Raw genomic sequence first — 22,284 nt, forward strand, 5'->3', positions numbered from 1 at the left:
CTCGGTCAGCTGGACAAAACCCACTAAAGTAGCAAAGGGTTCACTAGAGGGAATTTTGCCCTGTACACCCTCATGCCTGAAGCCAGACCTGTTTTAGCATATTACTGCCACCATGCCTTGAGCGCAAAATCTGGATCAAGCAGTGTAGTGGTTGTTTCTTACACGTTTTCCTTCATAACATTAGGACCAGAAAATGAGCTTTAAAAGTCAACCAGCCAGTCACACACAAAATACAAAATCCTTTCAAACATCTGTGTCTGTGTGTGGATAACCTGTGGTCCTCCAGATGTTGTTGATCTACAACAGCCATCATCCCTGAGCATTGGAGATGCTGGTTGGGTCGGGTGAGAGTTGGGAATCCAACAACATCTGGAGGGGCTGCAAGTTCGCCACCGTGGCGCTAACTGTGGATGCTGGAGACTGGGAAAAGCACGTACTCTGCACTCTTCCTCCTTTGTCTAATGTGGGAACTGACTGAACAGCAGCAGAGCACACCAAGATAGGAATCGCCACCTCAAAAGCGTGCATTGTTGGTTTCCTCAAGTTCTGAGGAAAGGTAAGCCATAATTCTTGCTGCGTCCTTGCCTTGAGCAATTAAATATTTTTGAATTCATTCTTTTCGTATCATGCCTTGCCTTCCGGATCCATTTGCGTGGGAGCTGCCTCCTTTGAGGTAATTGACAGGAAAGCCAAGGAGGCTAAACGTGTCTACGCTGTTGTTTACTTTATAGGAAAGCAAAATGTTCACACTGGGTCAAACTACCGCTTGCCAAAAGTCAAGGGCAATAGCAGTTTGGTCCATTTCAGCTGAGCCATGCCCAGTTCCCCTACATCCAACAGCATAGTTGACATCAAGTGTCAAGGGGCACATAAAAAACCTGGTTCAGCTGAAAGAAGTTTTGCAGGAACCGCTAAGCAGATGATCTGCAGTGTCCACAAAGACCCATTCAAAGTGCTCCACAAGACAGTTATTCGTTCATTCCTTTTATTTCTATACCACTTTTCCACACACAAAAATCATGCTCAGCGGCCTACAACAAAGAAACAAACACTACAAAAAAAAAAATCGTAACAACAAAGCAACATACAAAACACAAAAACCCCCACATATTTCAATACTATAAATAAAACAAGATTACTTAAAGAACAGTGCTTTGAAAATGGAACAACAAGACCTTCGGAGGAAGAGGGAGAGATCATCTGATGTCACTGTGCGGTCAAATGATTTGGGCTCTGCTCACTTGCCAGACTTGGTCCATGAGGGCTGGTGCAGATAACAACCCAGCTACCAGTTCCCTGGGCTAAGGCCACCACAATGTAGGCTCTTTTCCATAGCATCATAAGGTGAACATAGTCTGCAGCCTACGCAGCTAACAGGGCCTTTTCTATTAGCAATTCATTCTTCTTGCACTCTCCTAATTTCATGACAATCCAGCCTTTTGACAAGCCAAGAGAAGGCGCAGCTAGCAGCTAGTGCAGGCATAGGCAAATTCCGTCCCTCCAGATGTTTTGGGGCTACAATTCCCATCATCCCTCGCTAACAGGACCAGTGGTCAGGGATGATGGGAATTGTAGTCCCAAACATCTGGAGGGACGGAATTTGCCTATGCCTGAGCTAGCGAGTCTTCAAAAGCAGATCTGTGCTGCAAATGACCCCCTTCCAAGCCTACCTCCTTGGCATGGAGAGAGAAGGAAAGTCAACTGGGCTGTAACCCAACTAAGTTATTCTCAGAGTAGACCTACTGAAATTACAGTGGTACCTCGGGTGAAGTGCTTAATTCGTTCCGGAGGTCCGTTCTTAACCTGAAACTGTTCTTAACCTGAAGTACCACTTTAGCTATTGGTGCCTCCTACTGCTGCTGCGCCACCAGAGCACGAATTCTGTTGTTATCCTGAAGCAAAGTTCTTAACCTGAAGCACTATTTCTGGGTTAGCAGAGTCTTTAACCTGAAGCGTATGTAACCCGAGGTACCACTGTAACATTACCATGTTAGTCATGCTCATCCGTTTCAATGGGTCCACTCTGAGTAGGACAACCCAATGCATGCAGAAAGTATTCTTAGAAGCTGGTCCATAGTGGTGGAACTGCCCTTTTCTTGGGAGACACAGCAAGGCCCCAACCAGGACAACTTCTGGAAGCAGGCACAATGTTTCACTGGCTTCTGATGTTCCCAGAATACAGCAAGTGGAATGGTGGATTTAATCCCTGCCACAGATTTTGATTTCAGCACGGGTCTGGCATCAGCACACAGCGCTCTGCGGCAGCTGCCAGGGCCCCAGGTGCTGAAAGTGAGCCCGATGCTGATGCCTGCCCAGTGACGATCTTCTTCGGAGGGGGCAGTGTGTGGGTCCAGTAGCTGTTGCCTTAATCTCCCACAAAGCTTTGGAGCCAGGCTCCATGAGGAATGCTGTGGAAAGTTAAAAGAGTGGTTCCTGGACCCAGTCGTTTGGGCACTGTCTCCTCGGTCAGCTGGACAAAACCCACTAAAGTAGCAAAGGGTTCACTAGAGGGAATTTTGCCCTGTACACCCTCATGCCTGAAGCCAGACCTGTTTTAGCATATTACTGCCACCATGCCTTGAGCGCAAAATCTGGATCAAGCAGTGTAGTGGTTGTTTCTTACACGTTTTCCTTCATAACATTAGGACCAGAAAATGAGCTTTAAAAGTCAACCAGCCAGTCACACACAAAATACAAAATCCTTTCAAACATCTGTGTCTGTGTGTGGATAACCTGTGGTCCTGCAGATGTTGTTGATCTACAACAGCCATCATCCCTGAGCATTGGACATGCTGGTTGGGTTGGGTGAGAGTTGGGAATCCAACAACATCTGGAGGGGCTGCAAGTTCGCCACCGTGGCGCTAACTGTGGATGCTGGAGACTGGGAAAAGCACGTACTCTGCACTCTTCCTCCTTTGTCTAATGTGGGAACTGACTGAACAGCAGCAGAGCACACCAAGATAGGAATCGCCACCTCAAAAGCGTGCATTGTTGGTTTCCTCAAGTTCTGAGGAAAGGTAAGCCATAATTCTTGCTGCGACCTTGCCTTGAGCAATTAAATATTTTTGAATTCATTCTTTTCGTATCATGCCTTGCCTTCCGGATCCATTTGCGTGGGAGCTGCCTCCTTTGAGGTAATTGACAGGAAAGTCAAGGAGGCTAAATGTGTCTACACTCTTGTTTACTTTATAGGAAAGCAAAATGTTCACACTGGGTCAAACTACCGCTTGCCAAAAGTCAAGGGCAATAGCAGTTTGGTCCATTTCAGCTGAGCCATGCCCAGTTCCCCTACATCCAACAGCATAGTTGACATCAAGTGTCAAGGGGCACATAAAAAACCTGGTTCAGCTGAAAGGAGTTTTGCAGGAACCGCTAAGCAGATGATCTGCAGTGTCCACAAAGTCCCATTCAAAGTGCTCCGCAAGACAGTTATTCGTTCATTCCTTTTATTTCTATACCACTTTTCCACACACAAAAATCATGCTCAGCAGCCTACAACAAAGAAACAAACATACAAAATACAAAAAAACCCACATATTTCAATACTATAAATAAAACAAGATTACTTAAAGAACAGTGCTTTGAAAATGGAACAGCAAGACCTTCGGATGACCCCCTTCCAAGGCTAACTCATTGGCATGGAGAGAGAAGGAAAGTCAACTGAGCTGTAACGCAGCTAGATTCTTCTCAAAGTAGACCCACTGAAATTAATGTTACCAAGGTAGCAATGCTCATCCATTTCAATGGATCCACTCTGAGTAAGACAACCCAGTGCATGCAGAAAGTATTCTTAGAAGCTGGTCCATAGTGGTGGAACTGCCCTTTTCTTGGGAGACACAGCAAGGCCCCAACCAGGACATGCTGGTTGGGTTGGGTGAGAGTTGGGAATCCAACAACATCTGGAGGGGCTGCAAGTTCGCCACCGTGGCGCTAACTGTGGATGCTGGAGACTGGGGAAAGCACGTACTCTGCACTCTTCCTCCTTTGTCTAATGTGGGAACTGACTGAACAGCAGCAGAGCACACCAAGATAGGAATCGCCACCTCAAAAGCGTGCATTGTTGGTTTCCTCAAGTTCTGAGGAAAGGTAAGCCATAATTCTTGCTGCGACCTTGCCTTGAGCAATTAAATATTTTTGAATTCATTCTTTTCGTATCATGCCTTGCCTTCCGGATCCATTTGCGTGGGAGCTGCCTCCTTTGAGGTAATTGACAGGAAAGCCAAGGAGGCTTAACTTGTCTACGCTGTTGTTTACTTTATGCGAAAGCAAAATGTTCACACTGGGTCAAACTACCGCTTGCCTAAAGTCAAAGGCAACAGCAGTGTGTGGGAAAACAGCCAAGAGAAAGGCCTGTGACCCCCCTTTTTTAGAGCATTGCAGGAGCTAAGAGAGAAGGAGAAACTCACCTTGCAGCATGGCTTCTCCTGGCTTGAAGACAGGGGCCAATGGTGGAGATCTCTTTGCCGGCAGCTCTGAGCTCAACCAGGGGGCCTTCAGCTCACCAATATCTGTCCAGACACAGAAAAAGCCACCCTCTTCTCTGTTAGTGAACACTTAAGTGTTTGCTGCAATCCTAATTTTTAAAAATTCGTTTTTTATCCCAAAGCCTTCAGCACAAACACGCTAATGAGGAAGACAAAAACAGCAATCAAAGGCAGCAGATGAGGCTACCACTAAATTAATAAAGGAGAGTTTATATCCTGAACCCCATTTAAGCCACTGTTAAAAAGATATTTTTAAAAATCAGCAAGGAGGAGGAGGAGGTCTTTGAGAGGCACAGAACTCTACAAAAACTCCAGACTTTCGCACTCTACCTCTCTTTTAAATCAGAACCAGGGAAGGCCGTGAAGGTCCTGTGTGAGTGTCCGGAGGCGGATGGATGGCAGCTGATTGAGGTTGAATCCCGACAAGACAGAAGTACTGTTTTGGGGGACAGAAGGCGGGCTGGTGTGGAGGACTCCCTGGTCCTGAATGGGGTATCTGTGCCCCTGAAGGACCAGGTGCGCAGCCTGGGAGTCATCCTGGACTCACAGCTGTCCATGGAGGCGCAGGTCAATTCTGTGTCCAGGGCAGCTGTTTACCAGCTCCATCTGGTACGTAGGCTGAGACCCTATCTGCCTGTGGACTGTCTCACTAGAGTGGGGCATGCTCTAGTTTTTAATGTCTGACATTTTATTATGCTTTTAATATTCTGTTGGGAGCCACCCAGAGTGGCTGGGGAAACCCAGCCAGATGGGTGGGGTATAAATAAATTATTATTGTTATGATTACTATTATTATTATTATTATTATTATTATTATTATTATTATTATTATCATCATCATCATATCAAACTTAGCCACTTTAAAGCGTTTGTGATTAAAACAGAAAAGGTAGGACCTTAATCTTTAAAATTAAAGGCATTACCTTTATAACAACCTTGCAAAGTGGACTGGTATCAGTTCGCCCCAACTATAGCCCCAAGGAAAGTTAAGTTTCCTACACATCCAGCTATCCTCACACGTAGATGGTGCCAGTCCCAATAACCAACTTATGTAAGACCACGTGCTCTGGGGAGGCAGGCTAATGTATTGCCAGATGTCTCTACTTGCTGGACCAAACTGGGCTTAAGACCCAGATCCAGCCCCCTCCACATGGCTTTTAAAAGACTGAATTCTAAAGTATTATTTCATACAGCCTATTTTTTTGTGCTGTAAGTGAACTGCATTTTTTAAAATTATTTTTATTTCAAAATTAAAACACAACAATGTCAAGATAATAAGTCAAACTTACACATAACTGACTTATGTAACTGAGTTATGTAAGTTATGTGTAAGGGGCTGCCTTATTCGGGTGAGACCGCTTGCCCATCCTGCCCTGTATGTAGTCAGCATTTACTGACAGTGGCTCTCAAGGGTTTCAAGCAGAGAATTATTTCCCAGCCTTACCTGGAGATGACAGGGATCGAGCCTGTGATCTTCCGCATGCCCAGACACTGAAGAACAGAAGCAGTGATGGGTGGTGTCTGTTAGAGCTGGTAGGGTGGAAGGCAGGGAGACAAACAGCAGGTGGCGCCACAGCCAACTAGTCTTAGTTTGTCCCCATTCTCCTCCTGCTCCGTTCTACAAGGTGCAACACTGAGACTAAAGGGGAGGAGGCTTGCTGTCAGCACCAACCCCTGGCCAAAAATGAGAGTAGGGAGGCAAGCAGATAGGTGCTGGCCGAGAGCAGACTAAGGTTGTGGGGCGTGGCCCTGCTTGCCCAGCCTCCAGTGGCCAGAAGAGAAGCATACACTCTGGTGTCTAAGGACAGCTGAGGAGCCTGGTTGCTGGATCAGGCCACAGACCCATCTACTCCAGCACCCAGTTCTCACAGTGGCCAACCAGATGCTTCAATGTGAAGTCTATGAGCCAGAACACAAGAGTGCTTTCTCCACTTGCAATCTCTAGTAACCAGGGGTCACTGGGAGGCTACGTGCCCTTTGCTCCCAGGAAGAATAAGACCAACCAATGGCCACCACTCCAAAAGGAGAAGCTCACTTGCTTCCTCCCTGTCTGAAAAAAACACTCAGCTCCAATTGCCCCAGGGACGGTAGGAGCAAGTCCTGGGCAGTGCGTATGGAGGTCCTGGGCTGCCCAGACGACAATAACCCCCCTCGGCCTCGCTGATAAGGTCCAAAGGAAAGGGAAGCATATGGCCCCCACTTGGTTGCAGAGTGTTGCCAAAAGGAGGTGTACAAGGTGCCATCCAACCATCTTATGGACTCTACTCTGAATTTGTGTAGGGTTTACTCCTTAGCCTTTTCTTCTCCTGAAGATGTCCCGCAAGGCTGTGGAAGTTTAGGGTCAGAGATTTCCTCTTCCTATATGGGCTACCTTCCCAGGCTGATGAGCCCCATCTCACTTCTCTCTACAGCATGTACAGAAACCGCCTTCTTGACTGTTGGACCTACCCATCCGCTCAATCTGCTAGGGCCTGTCTTCGCATGCAGGTGATAGACAAGTCCCTAACTCACTAAGGGCTTGAGACCCATCAGCTACCCTCACAGCTGTAGGAGCAAGCAAGTCAAAATAAAGGACTCTCTGGCCCATTGACTAATGCAACAAGAGCCACCAACTGCTTTTACAAGCAAGAACAACACAACATGATGGTTTCTACAAAGACTTAGCACAGGCCTCGGTCCAGTATACCTGAAGGAGCGTCTCCACCCCCATCATTCTGCCTGGACACTGAGGTCCAGCGTCGAGGGCCTTCTGGCGGTTCCCTCGCTGCAAGAAGCCAAGTTACAGGGAACCAGGCAGAGGGCCTTCTCAGTAGTGGCACCTTCCCTGTGGAGTGCCCTCTCACCAGATGTCAAAGAGAAAAACAACTATCAGACCTTTAGAAGACATCTGAAGGCAGCCCTCTTTAGGGAAGCTTTTAATGTTTATTAGGTTATTGTATTTTAATATGTTGTTGGAAGCTGCCCAAAGTGGCTGGGGAAACCCAGCCAGATGGGCGGGGTATAAATAATAATAATAATAATAATAATAATAATAATAATAATAATAATTCTCTATCTTCCATGCAGGCAAGCGAGAGACATTATCAGAGTCCAAGAACACATTCCAGCATGGCAAGAGTAATCTTTCAAAGAGGCTGCAAGGTAGGGCTTGCAAGACATGTAGCTGGGGATGGGATGTGTCCCAGAAAGAGTGCTGAGGGCCAGACAGAAGGCCTGGAGGGCCACATTCTGCTCCCAGGCCTGTGGATCCCCACCCTTGCTTTGCTGCTATGTACAGAGTCAATTCAGACACGACAGTGGAGTTGTATACTTTTCCAACATTGTACCATGACATATTCTCATGGCTACTCCATCTTATACCTGAGCGTTCCAGTTATGGATTGGAAGTTGTTCTGAGGGGCACAGCTCCGCCCCGCCCCGAAAAAGTGAAAAATGACTCCTTCCACTCACCCAGATACCCCTGCTGTCCAAGCCACATGTGAGAGAGCTGGAGGGCCAAGGCAGCGTTGGAGCGCTGGTGGTCACCTGCCAATCCCAGTGGAAGAGGCTTCCCATCCTCTTCGAAGGCATCCAGGTCTGGGCACAGGTACAGGTGGCACTGCATAATAATAATAATGATTTATTATTTACACCCCACCCATCTGACTGGGTTTCCCCAGCCATTCTGGGCGGCTTCCAACAGAATATTAAAATACAATAGTCTATTCAACATGAAAAGCTTCCCTAAACAGGGCTGCAGAAGACAAAGGCTTCTACCCTCCGGTTATCCACTCCACGCCAGCCGTCCCAACCAGTCACGTAGGAAACTGGACTGCCCACGTGGATAACACCCTACATGAACCAGTGGTTTTTAACCCTAACTTCGCGTTGCCCCTGCTGCAAACATGCACTGTCCCATTGCTGAACTGGTGGTGTTGTCATTAAGCTTCTAGATGCTCACCTGAAATCTACCTATCCTCCCCTGGGTGATACCAGAGACAAGATCTTTCCTTATTCCAAACATGGCAGTCCTTCATGTACAGCTGCCTTCACTAACCTGGTTCCCTTGTTGTTTTGGGCTAAAGCTGGCTGGGCTGGTGCGTGTTGTGGTCCAAAACATCTGGAGGAAACCAGGGCTGGTGAAGGCAGCTGCGCAGGAAGAGGGCTCACCTCCATGTTTACCTCAGTTTTCTCTTCTCCGAGCTAAAGGTGTCCACTCCCTTGGGCATTTCTTCATGGAACTAGGTTTCCATATCCCCCCGCCCCAACACACGTTTCACACCCCAGGAGGGACTCTTGTTGTGAGAAGGAGGCTCTAAGGACATAAGGGTGTGTTTTGTGGGATTTCTTACTGAGCTCTTCTCAGCTCTCTCTCGCAGGACATCTAAGGGCCGCTCTGGCTGAGGAACAGTGAAGGCCGGCACTCCAGGCTGAAAAGCAAGCCGAGAAAGAATAAATCAGCAGCCTCAGATCACTAGAAAAGGGGACACACACAGTTTCTGCTCCCAAATGCAGCCTGACCATATTCCACCAAGTTGCACAGTGCGCCAAAGCTGAGCAGGAGGTGCCAACATACATTCTGTGTGGGCTGCTGGGGTGTATGGGAAGCCAGGTTCTGTTACATCAGGGATAGGAAACATTTTTCAGCTCAAGGGCCGCCTTTCCTTCTGGACAGCCCTCCCGAGGGCCACATACCAGGGGTGCACAACAAGCTAGCTTATGCACACACTTGCAGAGCCCTCTCTATCCTCCATCTATCCACAGAAGCAAAAGGAATTATGAGAGTTTAGGGATATATTCCAGCCAGGAAAAAACACTCCGCGGGCAAAGCAAGTCCAATGGGGGTGAGTGGCTGGGGAAGCATTCAAAGGTTCAGACTCAAGAGGTGTGAATGGTGTAAATGTGGCCTGAAACAATTGCACAGTTCAAATGTGAAACATCAGTTTGTGTGTGTGTGTGTGTGTGTGTGTGTGTGTGTGTATAGAGAGAGACAGACAGAGAGAGAGAGAGAGAGAGAGAGAGAGAGAGAGAGATGACATGGTGATAGACATAGATAGATAAGTCACAATTATTATTATTATTATTATTATTACTACTACTACTACTTATACTACTACTACTACTACTACTACTACTACTACTATTTATACCCCACCCATCTGGCTGAGTTTCCCCAGCCACTCTGGGTGTCTCCCAACCGAATATTAAAAACACAATATTTCCATAGGATTCAAAGAATAAGAAAAAGGGAAATGGACATATGTGCAAACAATGCAGCATAAGTACAATTTATAATTTTTTTAAAAATTGAATTACAAAATATGCATGAATCCAAATTACAAAAAACCTTTCACACTACACAAAATAAATATAAACACGCAACCCCACATATACAATCACTCTCCTTACAATCACTACATCCCTCCATCCACTCAATTCTCATTCCGATAGAACACTTCAACAGCATTGAAACAAGGAATAGCTAACCAATAATCTTGTACGGAAAAATAGGCCCACTAAATAAAAGCAACCCAACAGCAGCAGACCCCTCCCCATCCATTTCCTGCCCATGTTTCACCTGGCGTAATAAAGACGTCTCACCTAAGGACATTAAGGCCTTACCTTGAAGATGCCTCCCTTCTGCCAGGCAATCTTCTCAATGGTGTCACCCAAGATGCTGGTGTGGTCGATACCCAGAGAGGAAACCCCACACACAACCGGCTTCCTACAAGGAAGAGAAGGTGTGAGAAAGGCATCCCCTCTCCTTGGGCTTGGGGACTCTACTGTATCCAAACCACAAGTCTCAGTGAAAGGCAATGGGGTCCAAGTGCGCACACACACACACCTCTTTTGAGCAAACGCAGAGGTGCTCCACCTCCCCTTTACTCGCCATGCCTTGCTGAGGTAGCTTGCACAATGATAGGCCCATACAATGAGAATAGGACTGCTGCAAGCTAGCCCACAATTCCTGCAAGTTGGTGCTATTGTGCTATGTGGGGCAGGCGACCCGGCTCTAGAACTGCCTGCCTTTCTCCCAGTTGCACCAGAGGAAAGGTGTACCAGCTAGCATGGGACCAACTGTCCAATTTGGTTCCTCCCTTCCCAAAACTGCTAGTATCAGCAGTCATTCTCCATCTTAAGTTATGTAATCTTGTCACACTCTGGTGACTGAACTTGCCTGTCTTTCTCTTCCTTCACATTTGTTTTGCCTTTTGTACCACGTCCCTTAAGACTGTAAGCAATTATACATAACGACAACTACATGCTGATATGCTGAAAGCCAGTGTGATGCAGTGGGCAAAAGACTGAGAGACCTGGGGCCGTATCTCCACTCAGTCATGAACCTCAGTTGGGTGGACCTGAGCCAGGAATGGTCTCTCTGCCTAACCTACCTCACCAGGTTGTTATAAGGATATAACGTGGAGTGGGAGGGCGATGTGCATTCATCATTAGCCCCTTGGAGAAAAGGTGCGAAAGGAAATAAATAATAATAATAATAATAATAATAATAATAATAATAATAATAATAATATAAATTAAGAAATGGAGCGCACACAGCAGTGGGAAACTGCTTGGTGAACTGTGCCCACTCATTAGGGAAGCAAGAAACTGCTTAATGTTCTTTTTTTTATGAGATGGCATTCCTAGCACTTCCCACCAAGAAGATGACGGCCATTTCAAACCGCGCACACATGCCCTACCTGATAATATTGGTGCAGTCATATGCACCACCGATGCCAACTTCCATGACTGCTAGGTCTACCTGGGAAGAAGAAAGGTGCGTATCAGCAAAGTACGTACACAGAGCATGTACACAGAGCAGGCACACTCCAGGGGGAGTTGGGCTACAGCTTCCATTGTCTCTGACCACTGGGTCATGCTGGCTGGAGCTGATGGGGGTTCAAGAGTTATGGAAATCCTCCAAGCTGGGGGAAGGTTGGTCTTAAAGACACCTTCCGGGACTAGTGAGAGTTGGTCTCCAGCAACTTCTGGAGGGTGACATATTGGTTACCCCTGCACCATAAAGTGCAGCATGGAATCTCAAGGGGAGGGGCATCCTTTATCCTTCTCTCGCTCTGAAAACTGGATAGACCTGAACAACACTATAAGGAGGGTGGCCACATGTCCTTCTCTACAGAGGACAGTCCTCTGTTTGAAAGTGTCATCTATTGGAAGGTTGTCCAGTCAAATCTGATAACAAAGGTGGAACAGGATGGGGCCTTGAAGTTGTTCATCTATAGTTAGCACCTGGACAGCAGAGTAAGCAACCAATCACACATTCACAGTCTTCCACACTAAGGTGAGTTTTCCATTGAAATTACAGCCATTATCTCTAAAATTGCACTGACTCATATATTTGCATCTGCTAATATGTATGCATCTGTGCCCTCTTTTGTGGTGACAAAACATAAAAACAAGGCTCCTGTTCCAGGCTGTGCAAGCCCTAGGCAGAAGTACTCTTCTGAGAGGAACAGGGAAGAATGGCAATATTTTGCTGTAAATCCCATTTACCACGACTAGGAACCATTGACAGGCTTCTATCTTCCACTAATCCAGGCTTCCTCAACCTCGGCCCTCCAGATGTTTTTGGCCTACAACTCCCATCATCCCTGACCACTGGTCCTACTAGCTAGGGATCATGGGAGTTGTAGGCCAAAAACATCTGGAGGGGCCAAGGTTGAGGAAGCCTGCACTAATCTGTCTGATCACCTCCTTTTCTTTAAAGGGACATGCGAGCAATGCCACCAAGCTCCTTAGGAACATAGGAAGCTGCCTTATACCAAGCCAGACTATTGGTCCCACCTATTTCAGTATTGTCTACACTGAGTGGCAGCAATCTTCTCCATGATTTCTGGCAGGGCTCTCTCTCAGCCCAACCTGAAGACTAACCTGGGGTCTTCTGCATGCCTACCAAAAGCACGACCACTTCCTCCAGCACCTTAAAGGCCGAGATGACATAACTGGAATGTATCTATACACCATGCATTTAAAGCACTATGATACTACTTTAAACATGGCTTCCTCCAAAGAATTATGGGAGCTACAATTCCTAGAGTTCCCTGTGAAGAAGGACTGATTTTTTAAACTACTCAGGCAACTGCAGCTCTGTGAGAGGAATAGAGGCCTCCTAACAATTCTCACCTTGAATGGACTACAGCTCCCATAATTCCTTGGGGGAAGCCATGGCTGCTTCAAAGTAGAGTCATGGTACTTTAAATGTATGGTGTCAATGTGGCTTAGACCCAAAGTCTAAGCCTAGTCTCACTCTGGTCAACATTAATGAATGAGTCTGCAAGGAGTACCTTTTCCTGCAAGAAGACATGGAAAGCCATGATGGTGAGGAACCGGAAGTAGGCCGGCATGGCTGGGTGTTCAGAAACCTTCGGAGAAAGCAAGCTGTGGGTTAGGAGGACTGCAATTCACCAATGAGCAATCTATACCCCAAAACAAAGCTTCTCTTTGTTCACCATTAATCAGCCAAACTGGGTTTCCTTGAGATGTGCACTCTGGGCTCCATAGTGCAAGTGACTTTCAAACTGCTGTGCTTAGTCCAACAGCAAAGCTAGAATTATTTTTTTCCCCAGACAGTAGTCTTTTATTTTCATACAGCTATGTCAATATAAACCACCAACCACAAATCTATCAAAGCATACAACAAAAGCTTCTATTTTATTTAAATAGAATATTTAAAGCTTTCTATTTTATTTTGCTTTTACAGCAAAAACAATCACACATCAGAATTATGTGAATTATTTTCTCACTCAAACTTTATGCAACACAGTTCCAGAAATACTTTATAGCAACATTTTGCTAACTTTTGAATACTTTTATTTGATTTTTTAAAAAGAGAAATGGCTGAGAAATGTTTTAAACAAATAAACCAAGATAATTTTTAAAATATATACAAAATGGCAAAAGTGACAGCTCTGAACCCACAAAATTACAACTCTAGGCAGAAATCTACTAATGGAAAACCATCATTTTGCCTTATCATTCCTTCTATTTCTAACATTCATGCTGTGAGTGCCGTTGATGATGTAGCCTAAACACCACCATCCATGCACAAGACAAAGTGGATCAGCAGACCTGGGGAACCCCCAAGGTTTGCAGCAGTACCACAGGAAACCCCCAACACTCTCTTGAAACCACCCCAAAACAGGCCCAGAAAGACTATGCATGATCAGCAGCCAGAGAATGATAACCGACTTGGCAGTCTGGTAATGGAATGGGAGATTCTTGGAAAAGGCCATTGCTGGCCATCAGGGACAGTGAACAGGAGCCCCGCACATTGCAACACTGGTGGCGAACAGATTCTGCTGCACTCACCTTGCTCTCCTCCAACCGATTATACACCTGCCAGAAGTACTTGCTGAACAGCTCCTTGCTGATGGGCTGCCCATTAATCCGGATCCTCTCGCGTACTTGAACCAGATGTGGAGAACTTTGGAGAGAAACAGACAGACAGAGAGGATTAAGCCCTAGACTCTGTGTGAACCCATCAAGTAGAGCCTAGATATCACTGCATGCCCTGCTGCATTGTCTCTCCTACAAACATTGGTGAAGGGCAGCTGAGGCCCGAGGTGGGGCACCCCTGTGGCTGCAGCAGTGCTGTCACACGCCAGGATGCAAAGCAGCAACAAGTTGGTAATGGGTGTGAAAGGATGCACATCTATATCAGCTGCCACCCCCAAAGCTCCCCTCCGCCCCGGTTGGCACTGTCCTATCCCATCCCAGTCTCAGCACAGCCACTGCACATGCTGTCACACCTGCTCCCTTAACAAAACTATGATAATAATAATAATAATAATATATTATTTATACCCCGCTCATCTGGCTGGGTCCCCCCAGCCACTCTGGGCGGCTTCCAACAAAACACTAAAATACAATAACCTATTAAACATTAAAAGCTTCCCTAAACAGGGCTGCCTTTAGATTTCTTCTAAAAGTTTGGTAGTTTTTTTCTCTTTGACATCTGGTGGGAAGGCGTTCCACAGGGCGGGTGCCACTACCGAGAAGGCCCTCTGCCTGGTTCCCTGTAGCTTTGCTTCTCGCATGGAGGGAACCACCAGAAGGCCCTTGGAGATGGACCTCAGTGTCCGGGCAGAACGATGGAGGTGGAGACGCTCCTTCAGGTATACTGGACCGAGGCCGTTTAGGGCTTTAAAGGTCAGCACCAACACTCTGAATTGTGCTCGGAAACATACTGGGAGCCAGTGTAGGTCTTTCAAGACCGGTGTTATATGGTCTTGGCAGCCGCTCCCAGTCACCAGTCTAGCTGCCCCATTCTGGACTAATTGTAGTTTCCGGGTCACCTTCAAAGGTAGCCCCACATAGAGCGCATTGCAGTAGTCCAAGCGAAAGATAACCAGAGCATGCACCACTCTGGTGAGACAGACAGTGGGCAGGTAGGGTCTCAGCCTGCGTACCAGATGGAGCTGATAAACAGCTGCCCTGGACACAGAATTGACCTGTGTCACAGAATTGACAAAATTAACAAAACTATGATTCCCAGAGTGGTTTAATGATCAACCCCTCTTCCCAGGGAATCCTTGGAATTGCAGCTTTGAGGGGGAATAGAGACCTCCTAACAACTCTCTCTTTTTTTTTTTGAGAAATATTTATTAAGGTTTTACAAAAACAAATATACAAAAACACATAATAAAAGAAACAAAAAAAATAGGAATAAACACACAGAAAAAATAAGAAAAATTAAAAACAATTCCATTTTTCATAACTTAAAACTCATTTGCTTGTTTCTTTGACTTCCTCTCACCTCCCCTTCTTGTATTCCCATTTAAATAATCAAATCAGCAAATCCTTACCTTCTTTCATTTATCTTATCTCTGTAACTTAACATTTTATAACTCAGTATTTTCATCCATTATCAATTCATTTTTGCATATTCTTATTAACTTTGTTGCTAATCACTTATTTCCAATCCAACATCATTTTAATTATGTTTTTACCTATTTATAACCCTTTTTCCATATTCTTAAAGCATTACAGCTGGAAACCACTTAATTTCTACAACTCTCATCACCCTTGACGAATTACAGTCCCCTGCATTCTTTTTTTGTGGGGTGGAAGCAATGGCTGTTTAAAACTGGTATCATAGTGCTTTTAATGTATGGTGGGAATGTGAACCAAGAGACGCCTAGCCAGCCCAGCCCTCAACTCAGCAGCACCTACCTGTAGAAACCAGTCTTTAAGCCATAGTTGCGAAGAATGCGTTCTGTGAAGGCACATGCTGAACCCTGAGGTGGGAGAAAAGCGGGAAAGAAATTACCAAGCGGACAAAGGCAAGAAGGGAGGGTGTCCCTTCTTCTAGCAGGAAGGCAGGCTCAAGTTCTACCCACACGCGGCTGGTTAAAAAAGAAATCGGGACAGGGACACATCTGTCTGGCAAGGGGAATCTGGACAAAATTGCTGCCCAAGACAACTCAGGTGATTTGACACAGGAGCCCAAGTAATACATGTACATAGCTACTCATTCAAATGGGGGTTCATTTAGAATTGCTCATTAACTTACACTGTGGGGGGGGAGGGGGGAGTGAGAAAACTGTGAACCATCTGGCCAGGTTAAAGCCTGCAAATCAAGCACCATCTAGATGTTTTCTAACCACCCAACCTTTCTAGGACATATCTGGTGTTTTTCCATTCATGAACTCTTCCTTTTGTTCCTCCTTCACAAGAAAAAGGATATTATTCCCATTTTACAGTTGGAGAACTGAGAGAGATAAAGATTTTGCCCAGGACCAAACAATGGGTAGCCCAGGAAATAATAATAATAATAATAATAATAATAATAATAATAATAATAATGTGATTCTGGTGAAGGGCTGGCAAGAAATACAATACATAGCAACAATATTATATCCTGCCCTTTTGGCACCCTAACCATAAACCATAAACACAACTGGAAAAACTAGAAGCACTAAAAATGTTTAGAACGTTTTGCTTAAGAACGGCATTTCTTAAAAAACCGTGTCTAGATTAAAAGAGCATGTTTTGTGTCCATGTATATCAGAGATAGTCAACATGGTGTCCTCCAGATGTTGATGGTTAGACATGCTGGTTGGGACTGAGGTGAGTTGTATTTTAGCAGTATCCGGTGGTGTCACATTAGCTACCCCTTGTATATACACACTAATGAATAAATCCAGGTCTGCATCCAATCACACAGAAAAGCCAGGCTGAGTCAGCTCTTCAGACTACGGCTGCGCGATGTTTGGTTTTCAACATTGCGATATATAACCAGCTAAACATCGTTATATACCAACGTATCACGATGTCTGAAATAAGAATGGAACTCTATAACAAGGAGGTAACCTACTTTTTAATAAAGGCTTGCTTTGTAATATGAAGGGAAGCTATTCAGGGGAAACCAACAACATAAACACAAGAAAAATAAAAACAAAAAACACTCCCCCCAACCCTGTGTAATCGCTAGTGGGGGTGGTTGGGAGGGAAGAGAAGGGAAGCGGGGGAAGCCCATAAAGCAGCATAGGGTTCAGGAACAAATGTGTGAGAAAGCAGAAGGGCTAGGGGAGAACTGAGGAGAGTTCAAGCGTAATGGGAAGAAAATGGGAAACATACCAAGGGGGGGGGGGCATAGACATGAGGGAGACACAGACAAAATAATCTTTCATAAAAGCTTTCCTGTATAGCCCTTGTATAGGAAAAGTTCCAAAGTGCCGAATCCGCCTGGCTCTGTGAAGAGCCCTTGTGACGCCTTCCCAAAACCAGACAAAAGGGATTTTGTAATTTTCCATAAAATTGACCCTGTGAGGCCAATATTTGGCGCCTCCAAGTGGATCCTCACAGTTATGCATCTTCTCAATTTTGCGGCATCTCAGCACCACTTTCAGCTTGAGGGAGGCGGTGCCAGGGCTCTGGTAGCATCCCAGAGCCCTAGAGTCGTCCTCCCAAGGCCAAACAAAATGGAAGGGCCTTTGTAATCCTCCATAAAATGGCGTCCTATGGAGGCCAATATTTGGCACTCCGGCTTTGGGAAGGTGGTGCCAGGGCTCTGACAGCATCCCAGAGCCCTTGCGCTGTCCTCCCAAGGCCAAACCAAATGGTAGGGCCTTTGTAATCTTCCATAAAATGGCGTCCTGTGGAGGCCAATATTTGGTGCCCCGGCATTGGGAAGGTGGTGTCAGGGCTCTGACAGCATCCCAGAGCCCTTGTGCCATCCTCCCAAGTCCAAACAAAATGGAAGGGCCTTTGTAATCTTCCATAAAATGGCGCCTGTGGAGGCCAATATTTGGCGCCCCCAAGTGGATCTTCTCAATTTTGCAGCACCTCAACACCACTTCCGACTTTGGGAAGGTGGTGTCAGGGCTCTGACAGCATCCCAGAGCCCTTGTGTGGTCCTCCCAAGGCCAAACAAAATGGAAGGGCCTTTGTAATCTTCATAAAATGGCGCCTGTGGAGGCCAGTATTTGGCGCCCCCAACTGGAGCGTCTCAATTTCACACCACCTTACGTCAGCAACATATGCAGAGAAAGTGGATTACTCCAAATCCCGCACTGCGGCTAAGCAAGGCGCCTGGCTTTGGGAAGGAAGCTGCAGGGTCCCAGAGCCCTCCGTCCGTCCTTAGGAGACGCAATACACTTGCAGCAAAATAGCAGAGTGAAATGCATGCACCCCGCTCCCCTCCCGCTGCTTCTGTCCAGGGAGTAAGGATTGTTCCGTCTTCACAAACCCCTTCCACATGAGAGACAGGTGTTGGTTAAAGTGAGATAAGGGATGGCTCTCCTGAGGTAAGAAAACAGAAGCCCCTAAAAGCCCACAGCTGAAGGACACCTTCGTTTCTCAGAAACCATCTTTAGAAGAACCACAATAAAGCGCACTAGTTCCATTGTACCTTTTTGTACAATTCTGGGGCTCCACCACTAGAGGTGCAGTTAGGATTTTTAGGTGGCTGAAACAGCATAGCGCTATGTAAAAATGAGAAGAGAATGGTGGACTGGAAACAGCATTAAGTATCTACAGGAAAAGCAGGGCTTGTATTGCACTCTCCTAGATAACAGAGAAGGTTCTGCTACTTGAAACGGCGTGGAGATCGACAGACTGAAATGAGCATCTGACGTACACAGAGGCCAGAAATGAAAAGGGCTGCATGAGGGCTGGGCGATGTCTGGTTTCAGGATCGTGGTATATCAACAGCTAAACATTGCGATATACCAATACAGAACAATGTCTGAAATAAGGATGGAGCTCTGTAGAGACAAACTGGGTAATCTCCTAGCACTGCTACTACTTAGGGGTCTAAAACTTACAAAATTTAACTTCCCTTTAACATATTGCTACGGCTGTTGTTTTATAATACAGGTAACTTGTAAATTAGCACATTTTCAAAAAAATTAAAGCTGTAGAAGTAATTAGTAGCATAGATATCAAAGGTAAGGTGAAAAAATGTTCCCTAATAGACACGAGGGAGACACAAACACAGAAGGGGAGAAGGGAGGAAGGAGCCATTGGCTGTGAAATATTTTAAACTGTTTTTAATTGTTTCAATTGTTTTAATGTATAGTTTTAATGGGGGGTGCATTTCTTGGGGTGGGGGTAATTGTGAAATGCTCATATGTTAGTTTGTATTTGTATTTTTAACTTAGTCATTTATGTTAGTTAAATTATAAAAGTTATTTAAGGGGAGAGGGACAGGGCTGTCCCAAGAGTGGGTCCTAGCCAACATGTCTGGGGAAGGTTCCACAGCGGAGATGCATTGGAATACCCAATCTCAGTGATCGGGGCAGGAGGAGAAGTTGCTCAAGGGCCAGACCATGTCATTACCAAGGAGGCAGGTTTAGTCATTGCCTCCAGGTCTGCTCCTGACCAGAAGGATGCAGGTATCAACAAGGGTGTCCCACATGACCTTAAGGTACTGCTGTGCAATGCCAGGTCAAAGATTCATAAGACCACTGCCATCCATAATTTGAACATGGATGGAGGAGTTGACCTGGGATGTATAACAGAAACTTGGTTAGACAAAGCAGATGTTCTTGCTCCTGCTTGTCTACCAGGTTTCTCTTATGCACAGCAACCCAGGGCATGTGAGTGGGAAGGGGGGTGGCAGTGATTTTTAGGAAGTTATTAGTTATTATCAGGTGTCCTATTAGGGAGAGAGACCCAGTTTTCTGAGTGCATGTTCTAGAACTTAGGCAATAGGAGCAGAACAGCATTCCTATTGTGGACCGACCTCCCTGCTGCACCAAGGATTCCCTGCCAGAGCTGCCTCGGGTGATGACACATGTTCTCCTGGAGACACCTAGTTTGGTTGTCCTGGGGGATTTTAACATCCATGCCGACATAACCTTACAAGGAACCTTTCAGGACTTTGTGTAAAGCATAGCCTCCATGGGGATGTTCCTGAATAAATTTGGCCTGACTCATAGCCATGGACATGCCTTAGATTAGGTGTTTTTACCTCTGTGGACGTGAGTGATCTGACACTAAGTTCCAGTGGAACAAAAGAAGTGCCATGGTCAGAGAACTTCCTGGTGCAACTGGACTTCTCCGCGACCCTTCCCCTACACAGAGAGGTGAGACCAATTCAAATGGTCCATCCCTGTTACTTAATGGACCCAAATGGCTCCCAGAGAGTGGTAGGGGATGTATTATCCCATGCTGATTGCCTTTTAGTTGATTCCCTGGTGGCACACTGGAATGCAAACTGTCTGGCTCTGAAGTGTCCTCTGATTGCATGGAGCCTGGAAGGCCCTGTGGTTTCCCCCGGAGCTGAAGGCAATGAAACAATCATTGAGATGGCTAGAGGGCCAGTGAAGAAAAACACATTCCAAATCGGACCAAACATAGGTTAGAGCTCAATATCTAGCCTACCAAGTGGAGATAGTGATGGTGAAGAGGACCTTCTTCACCACCTCTACTGCATCTGCAGAAAACAGTACTAGGAGACTCTTTCAGGTGATTTGTAGCCAATTATTGCCCAATCCCATCTTTCATTCCTAGGCAAGATGATTGTGTGGTCCCTGAACAACTCCAGGTATGTCTGGAGGATGTGGACCATTTGGATCCCTTCCATTCGGGATTCAGGCCCCATCACAGAATGGAAACCGTCTTGGTCCTGCTGGTCGATGATCTCTGGCGGGCTACGGACAAGGGTGAAAGCTGTTTCCTCGTTCCACTGGATCTCTCAGCGGCTTTGATACCAATGACCATGGCATCCTTCTGGACCATCTAGGCAGGTTGGGAGCTGAGGGCACTGTTATGCAGTAGTTCCACTCCTTCCTCTTGGGTTGTGTCCATAAAGTGGTGTTGGGGGTCAATGTTTGGACTCCTGGGCATTCACTTGTGGGGTGCCATAGGGCTCTGTCCTCTCCTGCATGCTTCTTAGTATTTATATGAAGCCGTGGACAGAGATAATCTGGGGGTTGGGGCTGGGCTGTCACCAATAGGCTGATGACACTCAGCTCTATCTGCTGATGGATGGCCACACTGACTCGGCCCCGGACACACTGACCAGATGCTTGGAAGCTGTGGCTGGATGGTTTCATTCTGCCCGGACGCTGAGGTCCAGCGCCGAGGGCCTTCTGGCGGTTCCCTCATTGCGAGAAACAAAGCTACAGGGAACCAGGCAGAGCGCCTTCTCGGTAGTGGCGCCCGCCCTGTGGAACGCCCTTCCAGCAGATGTCAAAGCGATAAACAACTACCTGACATTCAGAAGACATCTTAAGGCAGCCCTGTTCAGGGAAGTTTTTAACGTGTGATATTTTACTGTATTTTTGGTTTCTATGGAAGCCGCCCAGAGCGGCTGGGGAGGCCCAGCCAGATGGGCGGGGTATAAATAATAAATTATTATTATTATTGTTATTATTTCATGGCAGCCGATTGAAACTAAATCCTTCGAAGACAGAGGTCCTATGGCTGGGTTGGGATGGCATGGGGATGAGGGACCAACTCCCTTTTCTTGCAGGGGCCCAATTAGTGCCATTGCCTTCTGTTAAGAGTTTGGGTGTAATCCTTGATGCCTCCCTTTCCATGGAGGTGCAGGTTACAGCAACAGCCAAGACGACATTTTTCCACCTTCGCCGCATCAAGCAGTTGGTCCCTTACCTTTCCCGCCCCGACCTGGCCACAGTGATCCATGCAACGGTCACCTCCAGGCTTGACTACTGTAATTCGCTCTACGCGGGGCTGCCCTTGAAGCTGTCCCAGAAACTCCAGCGGGTGCAGAATGTAGCAGCGAGGCTCTTCACGGGGTCTCTGCCATGGGAGCATATTCACCCAGTGCTTTTCCAGCTGCACTGGCTCCCGGTGGAGTACAGGGTCAGATTTAAGGTGCTGGTTTTGACCTTTAAAGCCCTTCACGGCCTAGGACCCTCGTACCTACGGGACCGCCTCTCCCGATATGCCCCACAGAGAGCCTCAAGGTCCATAAATAGCAACACCCTAGTGGTCCCGGGCCCTAAGGAAGTTAGATTAGCTTCAACCAGAGCCAGGGCCTTTTCAACACTGGCTCCGGCCTGGTGGAACGCTCTGTCTCATGAGACCAGGGCCCTGCAGGATCTGATTTCTTTCCGCAGGGCCTGTAAGACAGAGTTGTTTTGCCTGGCCTTTGGCTTGGAGCCAATTTGATTCCCCCCCCTTTCTTTTTTCTTTTTCCTTTCTCCTCCTGTGATGAGGCTGCATTGTAATATTTTAATGTTTCAATATTTTAATTGTTGTATTTTAATCTTGTTTTTAAGTTGTATTCATTCAGCTTGTTTTTATTATTGCTTGTTAGCCGCACTGAGCCTGGCCTTGGCTGGGGAGGGCGGGGTATAAATAAAAATTATTATTATTATTATTATTATTA

The 22,284-nt window shown here is 46.4% G+C and overlaps 1 protein-coding gene across 1 annotated transcript in view; it reads right to left on the reverse strand.

The window, feature by feature from the left end:
- FPGS (folylpolyglutamate synthase) overlaps positions 1 to 22,284 on the reverse strand; it is a 49,474-nt gene that overhangs the window by 14,346 nt on the left and 12,844 nt on the right. Inside the window, 8 exon segments of the mRNA XM_083597320.1 lie at positions 4,407 to 4,508; positions 7,935 to 8,082; positions 8,816 to 8,893; positions 10,086 to 10,188; positions 11,165 to 11,226; positions 12,767 to 12,844; positions 13,791 to 13,905; positions 15,654 to 15,718. Of these exon segments, the coding sequence (XP_083453446.1) occupies positions 4,407 to 4,508; positions 7,935 to 8,082; positions 8,816 to 8,893; positions 10,086 to 10,188; positions 11,165 to 11,226; positions 12,767 to 12,844; positions 13,791 to 13,905; positions 15,654 to 15,718 (751 nt within the window).

The sequence above is a fragment of the Podarcis filfolensis genome, assembly GCF_964270895.1.
Source record: "Podarcis filfolensis genome assembly, chromosome: Z".
In the NCBI taxonomy this organism is placed as follows: domain Eukaryota; kingdom Metazoa; phylum Chordata; class Lepidosauria; order Squamata; family Lacertidae; genus Podarcis; species Podarcis filfolensis.